The sequence below is a fragment of the Buceros rhinoceros genome, unplaced genomic scaffold (assembly GCF_000710305.1).
Source record: "Buceros rhinoceros silvestris isolate BGI_N320 unplaced genomic scaffold, ASM71030v1 scaffold3982, whole genome shotgun sequence".
NCBI lineage: Eukaryota > Metazoa > Chordata > Aves > Bucerotiformes > Bucerotidae > Buceros > Buceros rhinoceros.
The window spans coordinates 14,866-39,973 of record NW_010398146.1 but is presented as its reverse complement, the minus strand read 5'-3'; the positions used below and the strand labels follow the sequence as shown (position 1 = coordinate 39,973).

Below are 25,108 nucleotides of genomic sequence, written 5' to 3'. Positions count from 1 at the left end.
CCATAGACCAACTGGCATAACGAAAAAAGCATTGTTTTAATTGGTCTGGCTGTTGCCTGTAATCTCCAGGCAAGGGGTCCCTGCATCTTCACGGCATGAGTGATGCTGCCTATCCAGAATAATCAATGTGTATCAGATGTGTCAGTCTTACTCCCTTACAACAAGCCCAGATCAGCTTTGCATTCTAGTTTCAGGGGATTTGAAGATACTTAAACTGCTGAATTAAAAGAAGACATTGAGAACCTGCGCAACTATTTCATATGGTATTGGTTTCCAGAAGGGGCACAAACGCCTCACTACTGCATAACTGTAACCAAAATAAAAATGTGATGTTGGGGAAATAAGTCCTCTTGTGAGATGTCCTAATTCTTAACAGTTTGTTTTCCATTTTCTTCTGAACACCTTAGATACATTGCTAGGCACCGTCAGAGACAGGATAACATAGATCAGGGGTGCAGAGGAGCTTAGGCATTTTTGTTAATCTGTACATATTAGTTTGAACTGTGGGTATAATTTCAAACTAAAAATATGAGGGGAAAAAAACCAGAGACCACTCCAATAATGATTTTTGCAACAGCTTTTCAGAATTTCTTTAACGAATATTGCATGATTTCTCATGGTCAAACTTATCTTGGTATCTTAAGAATATGAAAACCTCAGTTAAAATCCATGTATTCCCAACCTTTTTAAGTCTTGAAAGCAGACTGGCTACATGTTCATGCTGCTCTGCTCTGGCGAGATCTTCTGCTGTTTTCCCATCCTGTTAAAAGACAAATTATTAGCCACAGTTTCTTCCTTTTGCCTACAATAAAAAAACTCATGTGCCACGTAGCTCAGCTGCTCAAGGCAGTAACAGAATTGCTGTCAGATGCAAATGAAACAGGGAGAGAAAAAAAAAAACCACAACCAACCAGCAATGATTACCTCCCACTAGAATCCTTGTTTTTTTAAACTGTCAAAAAAATTATAGTACAATGTGGGACAATGGCATTTCTTTTACAAATTGGCATCTGGATGGCACTGTAACAAGATACTTGGAATTCAGAGTCTAAAAGCAATACCAATACTCCCCCCATCTGAATTTCTAAATTTTTCTTTAACTGATGGATAAAGAATGACAGTGGCTTATCAGTCACCGGAGGTTTCCAGAAAGCAAGAACATTGTAAGGGATGCGGTTGAAATTGCATCAGCAAATTTAAAAGAAGCAAAGCTGCCTTCAGCATTCTGGTCTTGCCATTTAATTACCCAAGTTTCACAGGTCAGCAGCTTAATATTAAATAGGCTGAAAGAAAAATTGCTCACTACTTTCATTCTTACAGTGGCATTAATGTTACTGTATTGTTTTAAATTTTGATAACAGGTAATTAATTTATGAGCACTTTCACCCCCTCAGGTAAGAAATTCCAGTTATTAAGAAGTAGAAATGGGAAACTAAGACCTCTTTCTTAGGTTTTTATCTTTGATTTTACTAGCTTTTCATGTGAAACCTGCATTGTCTTAAGTAGTTCCTGAGGTTATTGTAATCACTATCCCTATATATGAAACAAATGTCTCTAACAATTGAGTGTCCACCTACAGAAGCCATATTCAGGTTTTCATAAAAGTTATGTACTCCAGAACTTCACAAAATTCAGACATAACAGGAACAGAACACTAGCAAGAAACAGCTAAAGTTGTAGCTGATGGCATGAACTGACTAAATTTGAACCAACACCTTACCCTTAAATTCCTTCCACAGTTGACATGTAATTGCAACTTCAGTAAAGAAACACCTGAATATATTTTTTAAGATTAATTTTGCTTAGAGAATATGGTGACTGCTCCAAAAACTCGATTCAAATTGCTGAAAGTCTAAGCAGATGTGCGCACAGAGCAAACCTACCTGTAAGAGTGGGATGGCACTGTCATGAGCCAGAGCTACCTTTCCGCTCCCTAACAGGTTCCTGAACTCAAGACCGGCTGTCTGATACAGCTGTCTAATCTTGGTTCAGACTGCTGTGGAGGAAGAAGACCTAAAAAGAAGCCACACCAGGGGCTTTTGCACTCTCTTTTGCTTAGGCATTGCTCTTAGGCTGAGGGTTTTACCTTTAGTCCTCACCTGAGTGGCATTACAGCTACAGGTCTGCACGTGGCCACGCATCCCACTGAGCTGGTCCCTAACGTCTTGGTTTGACCCTGAACCTGTCTCTTCTCTACAGTCTGGACCGCCAATCACTAGACCCTTGGCTGACCATGGTCACTGAGTCCAATTTCTGACCTTAAGCTCAGATTCGCCTCACTGACTGGCAACCTGGACTCCTGTCTGAAGCTGGTTGCTATCACTGGACTTGCTCTGCTTGCCTTGCCTGGGTACTGTGGGACTGGGCCTCTGTGGTGAGAACACTGTCCCTGCCTGCCTTGTTTACTCTTGGCTCCTAGCTCATCTTCCCTTATGGAGCAATGCCTTAGCAAGGGCATTGCCTGACAAGCAAAATTTTGAAGTCCATGGTTACCAGACAGCACAGGAATCAAGCCAGGTTGAAAGGTCTGTGGAGTTGGTAAAGGATGCTCCAGAGCACTGGTAAAAAGCGCTAAGCACTAAGAAAGAATTCTAGTTCAAATTTACCCGCCAAAAAGCATTTTGAGATGTTTACATCGACAGATGCCAGCAGTTTAGTTCACCTGTCTGTTGAAAATGTAGACTCAGATCTGGAAGCTCAATTTATTGGTATGAGAAAACAGGTGAGAGAAACATCTGCCTCCATGAAAAAAAAAATTAACAGAACAAAGTTGCCTTTTTTTGTTCAACACCGTGAACAAGATGAGGCTGTTTAATCTGAATGTTCACTGCAGGATCATCTGCAGTGATCAACAAGAATTATAAAATACATAGACAAGCAAAATGGCAAATGGGTTTTGGTAAATTATTTTCCTATTCAAGCTTTCTTGAACAGCACAGAGTATCTATACGCTAGAATAGTGATGCGTGAGCAAAGCTGGTGGCTAAGGAGGGCTTGGTTACAGGACCCAGGAAAGCATATTTCACACTTGGTGGTAATATTCCATTGCATTTGCTGACTGGCTTCTTTGTGGCAAACCAGACAGCTATGCCTGTAAGAGCTGGTCCTGAGCTTAACCAGCCATTTGCAAGCACCATTATACAAAGTTATTAAGTAATCTGGCAATTCCAAACTTGGTGCAATTTGAGAAACTTCTGTGAAGAAAAGCCAAGAAGACGGTGCCAGCTAACACGTGAGGACAATAGAATTTTTTTGGTGATACTCAAACACTGGAAATGATTGTATACTCTAGGAACATAAGGTTTCTAAGGTCACTTAACAACATTCATGCCATCATATTCAAAATCAAACTAGTCCTAAAATGGACTTCAGCCTGGAGAGGAGGCAGGGACATCATTCTGCAGCCCAGTTACTTAACAGTGCTGAAAAAGTTAACTCTTCAGGAAAGGGATTCAGAAAAGAGAGAAGAAAAAACGTAATTAATTCTACTGTACGAGCTTGGAAAGAGCTGTTAATAAGCTGTTAAGATTTTTAATAACAAGCACCTAGCAAACTAATGCAAACCTGCAATGCTATTAAAATCACCACACACACTTCCTCCCTTCCTCTCCCTCCTTTTCTTTTTTTCTCTGTCCCAGCACTTCTGGAATAATGGATAGTTATGTATATTCAGCCTCCTTCTTCTGCCAGATGTAGTTATCAGCATGATTTACTTTGTTATCTCCTTCTAACTGATCTAAACTAAAGAGATAAAAATTCCTTTTATCTTGGAAAAACAGGGGCCACACAGGCAATTATACCAACACAGCAACACAGCTGTCACGACAAAAAAGAAGTGATACAGCTCAAGAATTTCCCATCACCTATTTGTTGTATCTCATCTCACAGTGATAATACGGACACAACAAAAAGCAAACAAAAAAAATCAGAAGGGACAAAAACTGGTTATAAAGGAAAACCTGTAAAACACTCCACAAGGTCCACTGCATGCACGTTTCATTATTATTAATTGCGGCAAACTACCGTCTAGTAGTTAACAAAAAGTCATTTTCAGATGCTAAACTTGTTTAAGCCACAATTCCAAGTTAATTTGCACTCTGCCACAAGATACACACTTAAGAGGAAAAAACCCACAGTGCTAAAAGAACAAGAAAACACGAGAACAACTGTGTTTTCTACCAAATGGGTAAAGCAAATGAAACAGAAGTTTTCTCCCTTTCCCCTCCAACTCAGCTGTCTCCGGGATACTTTGTTAGAAGAAGAACTTTGAAAGCCACGGACTTGCCTAAGATCTAATCACAACGCGATTTCAGTACAGAGAGCAATACGTACTTCTGAGCAGAACATACTGGTTAGAGTGAGTAGCTATGTAAACTGATACAAGTGTCTGAAAATAAATGGCAGTTAGTTTGTTCAAACCACAGGTAATGATGTGTATGACACCTACAATGTGTCATGTGCGTGTGAGGTGTGCATGGTGAAGGACACTTCACTCCTGCTGTGGTTATGTCAGCTAGAGGACATTTCTCACCCTCCTGAGAATGAAAAATACCTTCAGTTATTGATCAGATTGATCAGTTATCATGGCAGTTAGTTTGTTCAAACCACAGGTAATGATGTGTATGACACCTACAATGTGTCATGTGCGTGTGAGGTGTGCATGGTGAAGGACACTTCACTCCTGCTGTGGTTATGTCAGCTAGAGGACATTTCTCACCCACCTGAGAATGAAAAATACCTTCAGTGGTGATAACTGATTGACCTGACATCAATGATTTGTTTTACAAGGATATTTCCATAACAGTTCACTCATCCAGGCACCCACAATATCAGCCACCATGAAAATAAAAATTTTAATCTCCGAAAGCAAGAAAAATATTTAAGATACATACAATTCAGTTGTACGGTAACTATATGCGATGTGAAATGATGTACGTCGTAATGATAGTGGTCCACTGAGCTTACAGAAAACACACTGCTACAGGGAACTGTTAGATGAAAAAATTCTTAGCTGTAGATAAAGTGGTAGCTTAATCTGTTTTAAATTCAGTTGTAAGAAGGGAAAATGTGGACAAGAGAGAACAGTCTTCAAGCTCTGGACAATCAACAGTCTAATTTCTTTTCTTTTTTTAATTTCAAAATGTAATTATATGACATTTTTTTACATTGTCCTTTTTTCTGCCTCCCTCTAAGAGACGAATTAGTTTCCTACTATCATACATAAAAGAAGCAAGAGCATAACAGTATCTCTCAGTACTTACAGAGGTTAAAGCTTCTACGTTGGCACCAGTAAGACACAGGAACCGGACAACATCAAGAATGCCATTGTTCGCTGCCAGATGTAAAGGTGTTCTTCCATACTACCATGGGCAGAAAAAGCGTCATATTGTTAGTTACAGAACTTCACGCCAAATATTGTGACTAATAAATTCCACAATTATATAAACTGATACCCAGCAAAGGTCTTGAAAAACTGTAAGAAAAAGGACTTTTGATTACAGCTTAAGCATGACTGCTTAAAACCCAATTAAAACCAAAGGCTAAATTGACTACTTAAAACAATAGGAAACGATTTATAGCTAAATTCACCACAACTGTGGAGGAATCCCTTAGAGTTTTTTGGCTATATTTGACAATGTCTTTCTAATTCCTGATAAATTTAACTGTATTTTGCTTAATTAAATACAAATCAGCTGAGCGTCACCAAGTCCTTCACCTTTAAAGCTCTGGATTATATTACAGTCCATATATTACTGAAGATTACATATCTGCAGTCTTGCCCTTCCACTCCAAGGAATAAAAAAGATGAATTCAAGAAGTCAGCCTGAAATAGTTTGTCCTTTCAGTAACAGAGGGAAAATTCTGTAAGCATTTCTTCCCCAATTTTTGGTTTTCCCTGTGAGTCTCTCCACGGACAACAGGTCCTCATCACATCCTCTTCTGGTCTTTCATGTTCAAAGCTATTATAAATATCGCTACCGTATATTCTCTGCTTGTAAATCTTCTTACTGTTATTATTGACATATTTTTATGCCTTCAATACTGTTCTCCCTGTTTCAACTCTACATTCAGAACAAACTCAAAAAATTACTTCATGAAAGAGTATCACTTGAAAACAACACAAACCAAACGTTCTGACAACTGGAAACTGAAAAGAGTCCAGCTTCTCAAAACCCCATAGCTCAACTCAAATAGCATCCTGGTTTGTATCAGCAATAGTGTGGCCAGCACTTCCACAGGAGGGAAGTGACTGTCCCTTTGTACTGGGCACTGGTGAGGCCACATCTTGAATACTGTGTCCAGTTTTGGGCTCCTCACTACAAGAGGACTGAGGTGCTGCAGCATGTCCAGAGGAGGGCAATGAAGCTGGTGAAGGGTTTAGAGCACAAGTCCTGTGAGGAGAGGCTGAGGGAACTGGGGTTGTTTAGCCTGGAGAAAAGAGGCTGAGGGGAGACATTATTATCACTCTCTAAAACTACCTGAAAGGAGGTTGGAGTGAGGTGGGGGTTGGACTCTTCTCTCAAGTAAAAAATGACAGGACTAGAGGAAATAGATTCAAGTTGCACCAGGTGAGATTTAGATTGGATATTAGGAAAAACTTCCTCAGTGAAAGGGTTGTCAAAGGGTTGTTAAGCATTGGAACAGTGTACCCAGTGGATTGATTGAGTGACCATCCATGGAAGTATTTAAAAGGTGTGTAGATGAGGCACTTAAGAGACATGGTTTAGTGGTGACTTGACAATGTTAGGTCTTTTCCAACCTTCATGATTCTATAATACTAAATACATGTGTATGATGTTCTGCTGCACATAATCTGTGGAAGAAAGAAACGGTGCCTTGGACCAGCATTACGTGCAGATGCGACATTGCCAGATGTTAGGACTGAGGTAAAATGGTCATTATGTTAATGCACTCCTATCACAGGACTTGTTGTTGAAGAGGACCAGTAGAAATAAAGATTCTCTATTTCACATATCCCAACTCACCCTTTCCAATCAAGAGCTCTAAAAACGACTCTGTTATAATCACTCTATGTGACTCACAAAAGAACAAGACACAAACTATAACCACAGCTTCTGTAGCCACGATCTCACCGCACTGAACACTTGATTATTGTTGAAAAAGACTGATTATTTTTTCCACAGCTGATGATTTGCAGATAGCAATATAAAGAGTCCCACGTGTAACTTTTAAATGTTGTAGCATATATAAAATTTAAAAAGGGCAGAGAAAGACATTCAGAGCTAAATATAAAGTCCTAAGCCTCATATCCTGTCAGCAGCGTGCTATGGCTGACCTTAACCTGTTTGAACTAAAGGAAGGTTTGCTGAAACAGCTTACTTTTCCCTTAAAGGTCCCTAGGGGGAAAGCCAGAATGTTAAATCTGTAAGGCATCACAGTCAGTTATCCCGTACACCACAGCACCAGCACAACAGAAGCAGCAAACAAGGTACTAGTATCTCAAAGTTTAGGGACAGGCTATTAAATGTTCTTTTTGGAAAGTGCTTACAACAATTATGGACAGTTCACATTTTTAGCTGGCAGTAATCCAGTGACAGGCATGGGAATCAACATTTTTAGAATTGTAACATTTACCAAGTGCAAATATTGTGCAACAATTTGAGAAACAATGAGCAATAAGAAAGCTCCCAACAAGCACCCTACTCAGACTGCTGACTTCAACTTTTGAAAATAATTTTACATTTACCATTTTAATTCTGAAATTTCCTGTACCCTGCCAAAGACAATTTGTTTAATAGATAAATAAATGCTATTCTATTTTAAGATAAAAGTTTGATTATAATTTATTTTAATAAATCAACTCTATGCCAGAAAACATACACCAGTCAATATGACACTTGTTTTTATAACTGGGAATAGAACCTGAAGTTGAGTTAAATCCCTTGTTAGATGACATTGCCGATCTTTTAATCTAATTTGGAAAAATTAAAAGCAGATTTGTCATAAATATGTACCAGTCTTCACTCCTGTATATAACGTACTGTTATTAAATCACATCAAATCAAGTCCTGCAGCAATGTATTTAATCTGTTCTTCAGTGCCTAGATGTAATCTGCACAAAGAAAAGCTATACAGCTAGGGAAGGAAGTTGGCATACACTTCAACAATAGAGTTGAGTGGCAAAACATGCTGTGATAATTCACTTGGGCTCTTTCTTCATGCATTTCTCATCAGGTATTCAACTGAAACAAACACGTAATTTCGCAAGGTGAGTCACTTAATGCGTTGCATTTGGCCACTTTAACAGATAAAAAAAAATGAAAAACATTTTTCACATCAGAGAACTGGAAAAGGTCATCTGAAGAAATAAGTGAGCTATTAAACAAAATAGTTCAGTACCCGTATCCAATTTACCTTATTAGTGACATCCAAATTACAACTTGCTTCACAGAGTGCCATCACAATAGGAACATTCCCATCTTTGCAGGCCACATGCAAGGGAGTGTTGCCATGTCTGTCTTGGAAATCTACGAAACATCCTTGACTTATGAGAGTTTTAACAACTTCTATCTGACATCTTCTCACAGCGAGGTGTAGGGCTATATGACCATCCTGAAATCACAAGACAGGTTGTAAGTGAGATTTAATAATGCTAAAAATCAAAGCATTTTGTGGAGTCACTATCATTTCATGCAACTGGGTGCATCTCCTTGCCTCAAGAATTATAATGGTTTTTAATTCTACTCTGAGGGTGGAGGCAGGCAGATGTACAGTATATGTCTGAACAAATCACCTATGAGATAAAAGCAAATTTCTATTAAGTTGCTGGGCTTTGCAGTGGAATGGATGAAAAGCAAATATACACTCTCTACTGATGATTTCCCTAGAAGGTGGGAGAGGACCAATTGTAACAACCAGCTGAATATTGTAAACCACTCTAGTGTTTACTGACAGAAGTTAGTGATGCAAAAGTCACTAACTTAGTAAGTTAGTGCTTAGTGAGCAGTAATTTTAAAGAAAGAGCTTTTTTTCCTCTGTGGAACAACTTAAAGAGACAACATGGCTGGAGAAAACAATCTAATTCTTTTAGAAGCAAAAGTGTTTTTCTAAATTGCTTTAGTAGCTATTTAACTTTAGTAGCTATTTATTTAACTATCATCACTAGAGGTAGCTAGAAGGACAAACATACCAAAAGTACAAGAAATGAAATACAAGATTTCTACGTTGGGATTACACCATGAAAGACAAAAAACAATACTGGATCAAACAGAGTTATATTTTTAAACTAGAGGTAGCTAGAAGGACAAACATACCAAAAGTACAAGAAATGAAATGCAAAATTTCTATGTTGGGATTACACCATGAAAGACAAAAAACAATACTGGATCAAACGGAGTTATATTTTTAAATAGCAGGACTGCAGCGTATTGGAAATAGGCGTGATTTATCCAACCCATAGAAATCAAAGGCAAACAGTAAATCCATCTCTTTCTCTTAATAGTTTGTTACCTATTAGAGAACCCAACACTCCTGCCATTTTGCACAGTGTTACTCATAAGGTGATAATGAATCAGCAAAAACCCAGTTACGGAAAAATCATCAGTGAGCAACTTTAAAGACTGCTGTAGTCCTGAATTGTCTTCGTGTGAACTGCTCAGAAAACCCGTGCCATGAAAACAATGCAGCTTGCGGCGTTCAAATGAAGCAATTCAGAGATCTGGCTCTGTGACACCAGTGATGTCTGAACATAATTCCTGACCAAAAGCAACTCAAACTAACCTTGTCTGTTGCATGAAGGTCAGCCCTGTGTTCTGCCAAGCACTCCACAATATCATGGTAACCCCTAGCAGATGCTGTCAGGAGCGGAGTCTCCCCTTCTTTGTTTTTAATGTTCACGTTGCAACCTGCTTCACACAGTGCTTTGGCAACAGAGTAGTAGCCGTGCCAAGCAGCACAGTGCAGTGGGGTTTCTTCTTCCTATGAACATGGAAAATAAAAAAAACCCAATAGAACTGAATCAAATGCTAGGAAGAACAATACCCCATCTTAACTTAGAAAGAGAAGAAGATGACATGAAAGAAAAAAACCAGTCTACTAAGTAAGCCCTATAAAAAGATGTTTCAATTTCTAATGCTGACATTCTCAAAGCAAGAATAACTCCTGCTGACATACCAAGTGATTATGGTAACACATTACATTTTCATCATTACCTGGATTCCAACAGTCCATATTTCTCACCATGAAACTATCTACTAACAACAGCTTGTATGTCACCAGTCTTAGTTTATATGTTTCCATGCTCCCAAAGCTAACCGTCTTGGTTCTCTCGCTTGAAAACTGATCCTCATCCATAAGCAACCTCTACATCCTGTGTGCTGAGGGACTAATCCAGTGTTCAAAACAGGTCACTCACCCCAGAGATGCAAATCCCACCAGACTTGCAGTTTGAAGCAGATCACTTTGCTTACCATGTTCAAAATGCACATCCTAATGATTCAGGAGTGTAGGCAGCGATGAGTACTTAGAAACTTGAGTCCTTTAATCACGCATCGCGACAAGCATTTGAAACTGTACTGAGTTCAGTTGTGACTGAAGCTCTAAACCACTTTTTTCTCGAACCCAGGAAGCTGCAAAATGTTCGCTTTCAATCTCCTTGTATTTTATAAGTTATGTGGAACATCATTAAGAAACTAAAAAGTTTTACAAAAATATGCTATTGAAAAGCACGGAGGATTAAAATCCAACAAAAGAGTAATTCTAAGAAATGGGATCTCCTTCATGGCAAATATCAATGAGGAGGCAATCAATCAGGATAATAGCAGGGGCCTTGGACTGTACTCAAGGTTTCTGCAAAAATATAAGGAAAAAAGAAACACTCGAACTGCGCATCCTGTGGTCCCTTGGCCTGCTGCTTGAACAATATAAAGGTAGTCCTAAAGGATGCAGCACTTGGGGAGGCTTGTGTAACTCCCCCACACAGGTAAATTTTGGTCAAACGGATGTTTTTTTCCTATTAAGCCTTTTCTTTCCTGTTTTCTCATAAGAGTTCAGAGCTCTAAAGAAGCCCTCCTCAGCCTTCCTGTTATTTTCAAAAATGAATGTTTGACGCTTCAGAGAAGTCCCATGACAGCTAAAACCAAGCTGAACTCAAGGCAAAAACTAATAAAAAGCTTTAGCTGAACTCACAGAGCACACACCGTCATCCATACTTTCGTAATGTTGAGTTTCTCCACCTTTAAGCTTTCATTTTCAAGAGAACCTCTTTTTGTAACAGTAGTTGATTCACATGCACTGGTTTTTTTGCATAGTCTTCATCTGTTAAGAGGTACTGAAACCCTGATAATTCTCTTATATTTTTCAAATGCAAACATGGCAAACGCTGCCAGGCAAGACTAAGAGTTTTGACCACTCATACTAAAGTCTTATTTGTTGAATAAAAACAGACTCACCTTATCTTGAAAGTCTGGGTTGGATCCAATGCTACAGAGAAACTGAACCACATCCACATGCCCGTACCGAGCTGCGACGTGGAGAGCGGTCTCGCCGGACTGGAATTACAGAATGCCAGTGTAATTTCATGTCACCCTTAGATACACACCACTGTGTGCAGCCTGAATGCCTGTATGCTGCATGGAATACTCCTGCTGCCTGCACCTCAGCAGCACAGCTGGAGTCAGCAGAGATCCACTGCTTACAAACTGTAGTTGTATGTGACAGATACACCACCACCTGATGAGTTATTTCTTCAAAGGGTTTTCTTTTTCAGAACTTATTTTCCTAACCAGTTTGTTCCAGGTCACAGCCACAATGGAATTTCTGAGCAATACGAGGAAACAGTAGGGCGCACGATTGGTATTGAAACAAGACATCCTATTTCTATGCATACTATCTCCCTATGCTCCTCCTCCATCCTGTATATACAAATGTAAGGAGCTACTATACTAACACCTTAGTATACCCTAGTGTATTCTGGTCATTATATGCAATTATTGGAAACCTTTTGTTGAAATTATACAAAGTATGATTGCCTCTGTACTGGAGCTTTGGCTCATATGAAAACATGGCTATGGTTTAAGTTTTTAACAGCAACTAGTTTCCAGGGCAAATGTTGCTGAAGTAACACTGCTAGAAACAAGGTAAGTGCTTATCAGTTATGAATTGTTATGCTTCATTATACTCAATAACAGTCAAATTTATCTGTCAGATAAAAGTGATTTTCAACAAAAAGGAATGAAAAACAGAATCACGATTTTACCCTGAGTTCCAATGAGAAATCCAGTCTTCAAGCAAAAATTAATTTAGGTTTGACTTCCCCACCTAACCACCATGTACTCACCACATTTAGTATGCATGCTTGGTTAACATTTGTCAAGAAAATAATCAGTACATCCAGCTACTTTAACGCTGTGTTATCATAGCCCTATATGTCAGCTTATAAAACCAACTAAAAAAAAGCCAGCAACATTCTTGGAATTACAGCACAGCTGAAAATCATTCCAATTGAGAGACCTCTTTCTTTCCTAAGATAAAGCTATGTATGAAAAAAAAAAAGTGCACTGCATGGAAAAGGAAAATAAATTTTTTCCTACCTTATCCTTAACATCCAAAGGACATTTATTATCATGGAGAAATCTCAGTGTTTCTACATGACCATGTCGAGAAGCCCAATAGATAGCATTAGATCCAGCCTGTCAAAAATATTTGATTACAGATGTTACCGATCAATTTAGAATCCTAATCCCAGACTTTCAGCTGAAGAACACATGCACTTAGATGTACACAGATATATTGAACAGCTATTCAAGCCTATATGAACATATTTATGTTTTTAAAAAATCTTCAAATTGGTTCAACAACCTCACATACCAACAATGGCAACAAAACCCCCTCTATGCAAGGATGATTAACAGAATCACTGTTTGCAAGGATAATACTCTTCCTCCTTTGTAAGGGAGTTTTTTGGAAAGAACAGTCATGAGATAAAGTGTTTTCTGCTGCTTAGTTTACGATCCATTAGACAGAGAAGCAGACAGTGATTGAAGTTTGCTTCAAACGAACACCAGATTGTTACAACACATGAAAAAGAACCTTGTTGCAAAGCACACCCTCCACCACATACAAACTTTATTTGCAATATTCCCTATCATTAAAATGTGTACTTAAAATTCTCTATTAAATAACATTCACCATTGTGTTTTAGGGCAGTAACTAATTTGAACTAATTGAAGCAATTTTGTAAGCATAAGCTGTATTTTAAGATCAGTATCATTTAAATTACTTCAGCTAATAAAGTGATCAATATCAGAGGACATACACTAGTAATGAATGACATTATTACAGACTTGCTTTTAACTTTTTGCTGTCAAAGACAGAACACAGTCTCTACAACCCAGATATTTCATTTCCAATACAACTTGGTCTGAACTGCTTGTCCTCTGCTAACTGTACCAAAAAACTTCCACAGAACAGTGACAAAGCCGAACCCTGACCTTGTCTTGAACATCAATACGGGATCCACGCTTTAAAAGCAACTGAAGTATCTGAATGTTTCCGCAGCCAGCAGCAATCAGTAGCGGAGGTGTTCCATGCTAACAACGAAATACAAGCAAGAACGATACATTTTATTTCTGAAGGACTGAAAAAAGAGAGAGGAGTAGAAGGCAGGCATTGAATGGTATCTCAGGATTTCCAGTTGCAGATTAAGTCTTCAGGAATACTGCATAGAAAACAATTTGTTCCTCTGTCCAGAGAAACCTACTGCACAGCAATTTTTCATAGTTTTGGGATGAATTCACATTTCCTAAATGATACACCACACATTAAAGGCAGGCTCTCATCAGCCCAGTCTGGCAAGGGTGTTCCTTTGCAGCTTCTTTATATCTACACTTTAAGCCAGATGACCTAAGGTGTTTGCCACACCACCTCAAAGACACAAGCCACCAGCACAACGCAGGAAAGTTAAATGGGACTGCATCATTACAAAAAAAATAGTGATTTCTTGAAAGGTTTAAGGCCCTATCACAGTAAAATAATAGATGCTTCACTCTTAAAGTGCTCTTCATGAGTGGAACTTTACTTTTATAGTTCTCTTGGTCTCAGCTCCCATAGTCCTCTTAGTACAGCAGCAACGCACTGAAATACTGTGGTAGGCAAGTAATTTTATTTCTGAAAATAAAACTTCTAACATTATGATCATACAACCAGTTTCTGCAGTATGGGACTTTTGTATCTGTCAGTGCTCTGCAAATTCAGTTTTGGAGGTTATTCTTACATACGCTGCCATCTTCATCTGCCACAAGAAACAACTGCAAACAAAAGCAAATTGCTAAATCGGATATACCACAGCTCTCGACAATAGATTTGATTACCACTTTCTCAAAGGCCTAGGCAAAAAACCCCCACGATTTTGGGCTCCATTTTCAGGTAGTTTGAGAAGTCTGAACACAGAATACATTAAAATTTCTCCTAAAGAAAGGCAATTATTTCCCATCCACCTGTCTCTTCCTTTTCATTTCAGGTGTTACATTTCTGTTTTACAATCATGTTGCTCTATTCAACAGGGTGATAGCTAGTCCCCCACGCACTTCAACACAGACCCACACTACCTTGTTGGGCTGATTGACATCGTAATTTGTCAGAGATCCCAGAAGGTGCTGTAATCCAGGAACGTTGTCATCATTGATGGCATGAATAATAGCTTTCATCACAAAAGAATCTTCTTCATCCTTGTAATTAAATGAGGAAGAAGAGAAAAATTCTTAGCTTAAAGGAAAAAAATCCCTATCTCAACAACTGCCAAGACATCTAATAAAAATTTAAAAGTTAAATTTTCAAAGTCTTTTAGAATGCTTTAGCTGCAAGTTGTAGTCTTTCATAAAGCATATGGTTAACATGTATGTATATTATTTGAAAACCCAAACCAAAAGTCCCCACACTTTTTCTAGTATAATATAGTTCCCTCTTCTTCACACATGAACCTGTTACTAAGATTGCAAACAAGTTTCTTTTATTACGTGTGTTTTCTTTTTGTCCTGGGACTTTCAATAGATGCAATACTTGCATGAAATTAAACAATTCAGTGCATATATGTGAACATTAAAAAAACCAAGAGGTACGCAAATACAAATCGGAGTATTAAGTTTTGTGCCATCCAGGAACATGCCACAGAAGTACTTTGGACCAAGCTTTTCTCTATGCAAACAGACCAGTAAAAAAATCTAGAAAGCAAGTAATGAGCCTTGATATCTTGCAATTGTAACCTCATTTTTATCCCCTGCACTAAAATGTCAAAGAACTGAAATTCACTGAGCCCAATATTTGAAACACTCTCACCTCCGCTCTCCTGAGGTTTCAGATTTTTCAGAACACTAACATTAGGCTACAACCCCTTCTGCTGCAACATAGGTGTGAAATGCTGATCTGGTGTTAAAAGGCATACTGATAGCTGGGGTGGGGAAAGGAGAGCAAGACCAAGAGAACAAAGAGCATGGAAGCAGAAAGGGAGGAGAAAAGGTAGAAACAAGGGTGTAGAGTGGCAAAGGTGGCACACAGGGAAGAACATATGGATAAAAAGGGATATGTGGAATTTCTGAAGTTTGATCCTATTAGTTCACCAAAAAAAATGAGCTTGCCCAGCTCTAAACATGGAATCAGAGAATCATCTGGTTGGCAGAGACCTTTAAGATCATCAAGTCCAAGCTTTCACCCCGCACTGTCAGGGTCCCTAAACCATGTTCAGCACCACTGCATCTACACGGCTTTTAAACACCTCCAGGGATGGGGACTCCACCACCTCCCTGGGCAGCCGGTTCCAGTAACCCTCTCTGTAAAGAAGTTTTTCTGATATCTAACCAAGATCTCCCCTGGTGCAACTTAAGGCCATTTCCTCTTGTCCTGTCACTTGTCATATGGGAGAAGAGACTATATATTCTAAACATAAACATATTATTATACATACTTTGCTGATCATAGGGAATTTGTGAATTGTGTATTAAAACCTGGAGAGTAAGCTAAATAAGAATACTTTCGGATTTACAAGCAGTTGTAATTACAAAGCATAGACTAACTACTTAAAGCTAGTAGCCGTATATAGTACCAAAAACTGAATACTGGCCAACTTTAAAACTTCCTCATTAAATAACTGCTTGTTTTGATACTGCTGCCGAGCATTCACTGGATCTAAGAAGGTCTCAATGAGTTTGAACATTCTGTCAAAGAAATGCAATGCTATTTTACCTTACACAAGGTTATGAAAAATTCATATGCATCTTTTCCACATTCTAATTGTTACAGTACAAAAAATCCTCACAAATCAAACTTCAAAACTGAGACAGATGTATTTCTGGCATTAGCCATCACCCTCACCATGGTAATTATTCAATTAAATTTCAATTTTTGTGTCATGCAGAAGTTCAGGCTATGGACTACTGACCTCTGTAGCCTTAACATCTATTTCTTCCTTCATTTGAGATTAATTAATTATGCACATTTTCAATAGCCTAATATTTCCGTTAGAATAATTTCAGAAAATGTTTAAGTTTCAGAAACAGTAAAGAATTCTAAAGACATAAGTACACACTTACCAGAGTATCATCACTCCTAGCGACGCTCATGTTACTTCTGGACAAGAAAGATCTTGATAATCTTTGGCACAAGGATATTAAGCGCACTGATTGCTTTTTAAAAATAAGAAGAAAAAAGCTATATGTAAAAAAAAAATCAAAACGGAATACTTGTGATAAGATGCCACTGCAGAGATTTTAAAGGAATACTGTTGTGTTAGCAAAACAAACTGGAGTTTGACCCCAAATCTCCTTTTTATGTTGCATTTGAATCTTCAATTTATTTTGACATTTGTAATCCAGATAGACTGTTCATACGCACTAAGCAAAGGTACATAATATTTCTGGATTGCTACTATTTCACCAAGCCATTCAAATAAAAAGCAAAAAAGATTTGTATTACATCCTCTTATTCACATTGAAAACATTTAAATTACATATTTTAAAGCATGAACACACAGAAAACCTAAACTGAGTGTAAATCAGCTCACAGCATTCCTTTAAACATCACGTTACAAACCAGTTTAAGATACTCCTAGACTCACCGTTTCATTCTAGGGCAGCAGGCTAGTACTTATATTTTATTAATACCATAGACGTTTATTGTACTGCACAGCTGGATATGTTGTACCTTCGATTCACAGCTCAGCAAAATCATCCTACTTCTTGGCCTCTGTGGCAATGAATAGAACTCCTTTTCTCATAACAGCGATCTCTATGTCTCATGTTTCATCTCTCCGCATGATAAACATATTTCTCAGACAACAGTCCTGCCTATGTGAATTCTGCAAAGTGCACACTGAAGGAGGAAGGATAACTGTCTCGATTAATTGCTCCTGGCATAGATCAATGCTTTCAGCTAATACCTTGCTCCACTTCTGGAAAGACTAAGTAACGCCAACCTTCTAAATACGCTGGCACTCTCAGACCAAAACCCTTCGCAACAGTGTTGTGGTTTAAACCCAGCTGGCAGCCAACCATCACTCAGCTGTTTGTTTACCCTACCCTGTCCTAGGGAACAGGGGAGGTGAGGAAACTCACAGGTTGAGACAAAAACAATTAATACTTGAAATAAAAGAAAACAAAAACAATAATGATAATAATAGATACACAAACAAGTGATGCACAATGCAACTGCTCACCACCTGCCGACTGAGGCCTAACCCATTCCCAGCTAGTGATCCTGGAGGAGAAAATTCCGAAACCACACAATCCCAGAAGTGAAAAAGCAAGCTTCCCAGACAACCCTCATCTATACTGAATATGACGTTGTATAATACAGAATATTCCAGTGGCCAGTTTGGGCCCATTGCTCTGGCTATGCTCCCTCCCAGATTATTGTGCACCTGCACTCTGGAAAGTTGGGAAGTCTTTAATTTCTTAGTAACTACTAAAACCATCAGTATATTACCAGCGTTTTTCTCATACCAAATCCCATACTGAACCCAAAACACAGCACTATTCCAGCTACTAAAAATAAAAAGTTAGCTCTATCCCAGCTGAAACCAGGACAAAAAGAGATTAGTTCTTACTTCCTACTCCGCTGAGTGTTGGCATAACTACTGGAAAAAATTAATGCTGTAAGGCCTGTTTAAAGGAAGTTTGATTTACTGGGATTACACTCAGAAACATGTACCTAGACTTGGGTGTGCCTTTTCCCAAAAAACATTACCAGGAGACATGATGACAGCCCAGAACCACATGCATAAAACAAACAATCCATGCACAAGCATATGTACACAGCTCATCAACAAAGAAGACTTCTCCCATACCACCTTACTCAAACACCTAATTTATACCAAATGACAGAGGAATGTGTTTCTTCTTCCTTCTTCTCCACTCTTAAAGGCTCTGACGTTTCCCTGGATCAGGTAATGCTACTGCATTTGTACGGCACCAGCATTTTGAAGATTCATTGAATGACTTACTTTCCACTTTCGTCGTGCTGCAAACTTTTTGAATTTCTCCATATTCACTGCAGATGCTTTTCTACTGAGTGCTTGCTGGGTGTCTTTAGGCTATGTGCAAAAAGAAAAATAAAGCTGTTGTAAGATATCAATTACAATCACAACTTTCATAAAGCACTTCCCTGTATGTAAGTCTGTCCTTCAGTAATGTCTTCCACTGACATTATAATAATACTACAGTCGTACTGTAACAAAGTAATTGTAAGCACATCATTTTAACATGCACAGCCTAGTGGAATATGCTGATGGAGTTAGTTACTTGAGAAAATACCCTAAAAGAAATCCAGAGCCAAGAATATTTCATACAGTATTAGAATTTGGTTTTCCCATTTTAAACACAAAGAGCCAACAGAACATTCAGCTTTATCCTCACCTCCCTCTCTGACGGAGGCACTGGATATCATAAATAGATAAATCTTGTCTTCTGGGAAGATTTCCTGGTTGATTTTAAATGCAGCCAAACTTTGTTTCAGTCTCAGTGTAATCAGCTGGATGTGGTTGGGACCCCCTCAAAAAATCACATCCCATCTAGCTATACAGCAAACTGTAAGGCTGTATGCCTTGAATTTTCTCATAGGCTAACGTTAAACACCAGTTACCAGTGGAGTACACCATATTTTGCATTATGTGATCCCATACCTGCAGACATTTTTAGGAAGAAATGCAGGTAAAATTAGTGATGGGAAAGGAGAAAAGAGGATATGGCCAGTGGAGTGCAGGGAGAATGCCCAGAAAGCTGAGATATAAAGGAACAAGGTACAAAATGACATATCATGTTGCAGGAGTGGAAATCTTAGTTCCTGAGAGACAAACTTGGACAATGCTTGCTTCAGCATTCAGCAAGATCATTTCAACACATTCAGCGTGTTTTAGCTGTTTAAGACTTCCCCACCAAAAAGTCAGCAAATCTGTAGTTTGGCTTATTAGTGCAGAAATGTCTGCCCTAGGACGATGAACTGTGAATAGGAGCAGCTGTGGCATGGACAAATATTCTGCTGTTTCTCTGGGAAGTGGAAGAGGTCAAATACTCACTGTGCATCCCCAAGACCTGGGAAATCAACGGCACTGAAGACACTTATTATTCACAATCAGAACATGATACAGAATTAAAAAATTAAGCAACAGGTATTACTACACACATTAAGAGGAATGATAGGTCCCTCTCAACGTAGCAGCACCACAACAGCTCTATCCAGACAAAACACTGTGGAACACTGAAAGAAGATGTAGACCACCACTCTGCATCAACTGCTTTCTTCCGTCTAAAGTGGAGGGACAGAAGAGAGATGATCCTTTTTTGCCCAATCTAAGTAAGAAGATTAGAAGATGAAAACTGAGAGAGGAAATTGGACTGGATTCAGAGAATGTGCCTTTGTCAGTACAATGCTCATTGAAGATTTGCTTCTGTGACTGAGCATGACCTTAATCTCAATAGTGGGCTACCTCCCTATTGCTAACTTAAACAGAGAAAATGTTAAGGAAGTCCACATTCTGCATGTATTACTTTTCATACAGACAGCTTTATAGAACAGTAAGTTATATTAAACAATTATGACAATTTTCCTTGTTAAGGAACTTGGAAAGTGAAAGTGAAGTATGAAATGAACAATGATTAAAACAGGACAACAGACAATCAATTACACACTAACCTTGATCCAAGGATGCAGCAAACTATCTTGAATAGTCATTCTCTTCCTTTAATAGAATAAAAGACAGAACTGTTTCAGATAGTAAAAAACACATACTGCTATATTCATGGCTTGGCTTTGTGAACGAAGATCTGGGAAGGGCTTTTCCCACGCTCACTGCAAGCGATGAGTGCACCCTTCGGGGCTGCACGGTGGATTTTTTAGGTGAGGCGCAGCGTGTGTGGAACTGGCTCCACCCTTTACACCTGAGGTTCATCTGCCAGGGCCTAGCGAGCTTGGACAGTGACAGCGAAGTCCTTGGGTTGTAGGTTTGGTTAGAGTGTCCTTCTCTTAGATGGATGAGCCTTACAGGGCTAAACGAGCTCCATCTGCCCGGGTCTGGAGTCAGAGTTGTCCTTCTCCTAGGATGGCTGCCCGAAGGCTAGTGAGCCCATCCTGCCCGTGGACACACTTTGTCTGACCCTTCAGCTGAGACTTGTCTGGCCTGGGAGACCCCACGGGAGGCACATGCCACCACCAGCACAGCTCTCAACCTCACAAGGGCACGCAAGCTCCTTCCCCACAGCAAGGGGGTGCCCGTGAAAGAGTCGCTGCTCTACCTCCGGACATCACAGACCTGGGCACGGGGCGGCCGGGGCCTGCAAGAACGGGAGTCCTAGAGGGAACTGCTGTATTATATATATATTAAACTACCATCTCAAAATATCATGTAATTTGAAATACTAGAGACATAGGCTGCAACAGTGCATACACAAGAGAACCAACTCACTTTGGATCCTTCACTAGAAGTCTGCGAATAAAATCTTTAGCTAGGGCACTGGTGTTACTGAAGAACTCTTCTTCAAATTCATAATTCACAGCAGACACATTTGCTAAAGTTTCCTGTTTGGTTTCTCCAAGAAATGGTGATGCACCACTTAGACTGCAAGAAAGAGAGAACATTCCTCTCATAACATGTTGTAACATTACTGTTTCAAACCTCTGAGATCAAATAACTGCAGAAAGTGACCATTTTTCATTTGTGCTTTAGGACTCAAAACGTACTTTCAGGAAGATGTGATCTAGCAGGGCAAAAAGCTTTGCTGTAATTTCAGAGAACACTGATTAAGATAAAGCCACTGTGGAAAATCACCTAGAGATCTGAAGACAGCTTCCCATGCTATCTCAGTGCTGATTAACAGCCATTCTTTCAATAATTATACTATTGCTTTTGTGATCATTCAACCTGAATCACAATGTGCAATCAAAATGGTTTGGCTTGTATGGACACCACCAAAAACCCAAAGGGTAGAATCATAATTAAAAAACCAGCATTTGCAAGAACCACCCATAGATTTTGGTACTTACAGAATATAAGTTATTACACCAATGCTCCTGGAGTGAAGGGGGGTGTAGGAGAAAAAAAACAAAAAACACAGAGATGAGGGTCAGGGGAGAGAAATAGATGGAGGGAGAGAGAGGAGAGAAAAAAAACAGGTTAGAGCATAAGAATCATCATGAGAGATTTATTTCAAGTAAGATCCAATAACTTACCACATATCTGCTTCAAGACCAAGAGGCTCATAATTTACTATTTCAGGAGCTAAAGGAGAAAGCAGAAAGATCAGTATCTAGTCAAAGAACAGATCTATGTCATTTTGAGCCTATATATGTCAGATATAATAAGCCAAGATGCTGATAGATAAAAACACCTTAATGCAAGTCTAAGTTGGAATTCAATGCTACAAATTGCTTATTTAAATTTCAAAATGTCATTTGTTACACACAGACTACATAATCTGTAACTCAGCCAAACTAAGCTAAGCTACATATACTGCTTCACAGACTGAGAAAGAATAGTTTGACAAAACAATAGTTTTCTCACCAACAAACTCTGGTGTTCCGAAGATATTTTTGAATTCATTTCCAAAGTCAATTTTGTGGGCTAAACCAAAGTCAATAATCTTGATTCGAGGCTTTGGTACATTCCTGTCCAACAACATTATATTTTCAGGCTTTGAGAAGGACAAAGGGAGAGAAAGAGAGGTTATACGCAGGTGCAAAATGTCTGACACATATCATTGTTCTTGAACACAGAACACTTTGCTTCACCTCCTTCAGCCTCTTGAATTGTGTCTTCAGCAGAAAAATCCTGTCTTTTCCCATTACAATCTAATATATGATAAAAACTAACTATGGTAAAATAGGATTTCATGTTGATTAGAGCGCTATGATTTCCACCGAGCCAAAATTTTACCTCTTCTAGATACAATGGTTGCCATTTCCATGCGGACTAACCTTAAGTGAAACATGCTGTCTTCCGTAAAGACAAGAGCCCCTGAATTACGGCCATTTGAGCAGTGCTGCGAGTTTGCAAAAACAAAGTCCTATAAAATAGTATTCAGGCTTGGTTAACATTATTTCTTGAAAGATGTTCTTTTCACACTGCACAAGCAATCAGAGAGGTGTATCTTGTTGCCTCAGATCTCCAAGAGAAACTTTTGGAGTGGTCCTTCTCCCAGATTTTAAGGCTCAACATACTTACAAAAAAGGATAAAGAACAGGTTCTTATGTCTTTTCTAGCTACATTTTACAGTATGGACTTTGGATAACCTAACCACAACCATTTGCAAAACCAGACAGAGTTAAACTGGATAAAATTCTAATACTGTCGTCAAAGGAGCCTGCTTCTATACCCATCACTTTAATGAGCACACAGAACCAGCTACTTAGTCTCCATACCCTGTTGCATTCATAAGCTGCCATGCTCTGGAGCTACAACCACCCTGCTGACATTGTTAAGGACTTCTGGAGTCATTAAGGACAGCCTTTCATCATCACCCTTCTTCTACTTCTCTTCCCCAGTTTCAGGGGCTGATATGCACAAATATGATTTTCTTCCTTCTCCCACTTCATTTCTATTACATACTTTTATTGCCCGGCGTACTTTAATTCACATATTCTTTGTATCCTGTGTAAGGATGCTTTAGTTTTATTACAAGCGCATTGGCAAAAAATTTGCATTTCATATTGTTTGAAATATATTTCTTACTAGATTCACAATGCTTTTCTCTTGCTGACTGTCATACAAAGATCAAACACATTACTGTAGGTAATGAGGATGAGACTGGGAAAGGTATGCTTACCCTGGAAACCATTCCCTTGTGTACCTCAACTGCACCTGTTTCAAAACTGCATTGAAATGTAAGAATTATGTCTCCTTTCCCTATTATGAACAGAGCTGTTGACTTCAGCAGAGTTCAGGGAATGTTCAGCTGCCTACCTCTGGAAAAAATCTTACATAGGAAAACATTCTGAAATCGAAACATTAAAAAAGCAATAACTGAGTTTGGATGCAAAATCTCTTTTCATCACTGACGGGGTGCAATTAACAGGTTTTCTAAAGAGAATCATCAAAAGCAAAAAAAAGGAGGAAATTATCTGCTCTGTCTGCTCCACAAGAATTGTTGTGCTTAACTTTGTACTGTTTGAATTTAATACCTATAAATAATGTTCATGTGAACACACAACATATACAACAGCAAAAAACCAAAAAGAGTTGAAAAAAAAGATTCATTTTTATTTCAAGATTGCTTCCTCAGAACGGTTCAATTTTATCAGAAGTTGCCATTTTCGAGAAGAATTCTACACTAAAAACAGACGGGAACTATTTATGCTTCAGTAGTTTCTTTTCAAAGGCCGAGCTTTTCCTTGTCTACATAAGCTAGCAAAACAAAACTGCAGCCAAGGTCTGCATGACGGCACAATTGTGGCTGCTGTTATAAAGGGCTTCAGCGGATACTGCTTACAGTCGTCAAAGTTTTTATCTGCTCAACACACCTTAAGATCAAAGTGGGCAATTTGCAGAGAGTGGAGGTACTGAACACCATTAAGTATCTGTTTGAGAAATTCTGTGGCCTCTTCCTCCGTAAGAGATTCCTTCTCAGCTAAGAAGTCGAAGAGCTCACCACCTGCAACACTTGGAGAGCAGAAGCAGAGTTATTGACAAGACTGCTTTAACCAATGGGTTCCTTTAAGCATAGCAACTCTCAAAACAGCCTTGAAAAGGATCCATATACTTTAAAGATCAAGAAAAAGATGAAAATAACTTAGTTCAATATACTTAGTAACTATCCCTCCCTTCCCCTAAAAAGAATACAGTAAAAAAGTCTTAAAGTAAAAAAAAGGTTTAAAATCCCATGCTTTCATTTGTTGACAACATCTAATTTTAAATGAAGTAAAACCCACCTACTTTCTGTTTGCACATTTAAAAGAAAAAATTAAATATGTAGTAAGTATACTCAAAACATATTAATGTAATGGACATCTAGAAAATAAAACATGAATTGTCTTATACTAACAGTAAAATGCCAAATTTCCACCCCCTGCCCTGTAAAATACAAAACTTAAAGCTTACTTTGACATAGTTACTGGTAGCTGACCTACTATTCAGTTTCTACGCTCCTCAAAGCATTCAGCATTTTGAAAATATATTCTATTCTTTGAAATAGTGTATGACATTCAGGACATACGTTGTATCTGTGGTCTAACATTACAACACCCTTCCTAAGCCACTGCTGCCCTTAAGACTACTTCCAGGAAACGTCAAGGCAGAAAGAACAGAGGTAAGAAGTGAGAAAGGTATGTAAGCACTTGTAAATTTTTGCATTTGAGGGAGAGGAATACACTGAAAATGACACTGTTCTCAGCTCAGTCAGCAGTCTGGCAAGAGTGATGATAATTGTCAACAGAAAAAGAGATAAGTTATAAAAAAAAAAAAAAGAAGTTAAGTGAACACATGAACTACAACTATTCTTAAAATACAACCAATCTGCTTTCAGTTTAAGGACGTACACTGAGATGACTGTCCACTGTGACAAACTGTTTTCCCTGCTTATAGAAGCAGCATTATTACCTAAAAATGTCTCGGAGACCACAAAGATGGTCATATTCCCTGTATGTTGCATTGTATTGATAGTAAAATTAATTC

At 38.6% G+C, this 25,108-nt stretch overlaps 1 protein-coding gene across 1 annotated transcript in view; it reads right to left on the bottom strand.

Annotated features, from left to right (window-relative positions):
- Nucleotides 1-25,108, bottom strand: part of DAPK1 (death-associated protein kinase 1) — a gene marked incomplete at its 5' end in the record, with an annotated part of 53,169 nt that overhangs the window by 17,353 nt on the left and 10,708 nt on the right. The window contains 16 exons of the mRNA XM_010130964.1: nucleotides 683-760; nucleotides 5,262-5,360; nucleotides 8,377-8,574; nucleotides 9,742-9,939; nucleotides 11,412-11,510; nucleotides 12,552-12,650; nucleotides 13,452-13,550; nucleotides 14,568-14,687; nucleotides 16,545-16,637; nucleotides 18,452-18,541; nucleotides 20,140-20,185; nucleotides 20,909-21,061; nucleotides 21,487-21,513; nucleotides 21,673-21,721; nucleotides 22,004-22,133; nucleotides 23,959-24,097. Coding sequence (XP_010129266.1) covers nucleotides 683-760; nucleotides 5,262-5,360; nucleotides 8,377-8,574; nucleotides 9,742-9,939; nucleotides 11,412-11,510; nucleotides 12,552-12,650; nucleotides 13,452-13,550; nucleotides 14,568-14,687; nucleotides 16,545-16,637; nucleotides 18,452-18,541; nucleotides 20,140-20,185; nucleotides 20,909-21,061; nucleotides 21,487-21,513; nucleotides 21,673-21,721; nucleotides 22,004-22,133; nucleotides 23,959-24,097 — 1,717 coding nt within the window. The remainder of the gene's footprint in view (nucleotides 1-682; nucleotides 761-5,261; nucleotides 5,361-8,376; nucleotides 8,575-9,741; nucleotides 9,940-11,411; nucleotides 11,511-12,551; nucleotides 12,651-13,451; nucleotides 13,551-14,567; nucleotides 14,688-16,544; nucleotides 16,638-18,451; nucleotides 18,542-20,139; nucleotides 20,186-20,908; nucleotides 21,062-21,486; nucleotides 21,514-21,672; nucleotides 21,722-22,003; nucleotides 22,134-23,958; nucleotides 24,098-25,108) is intronic.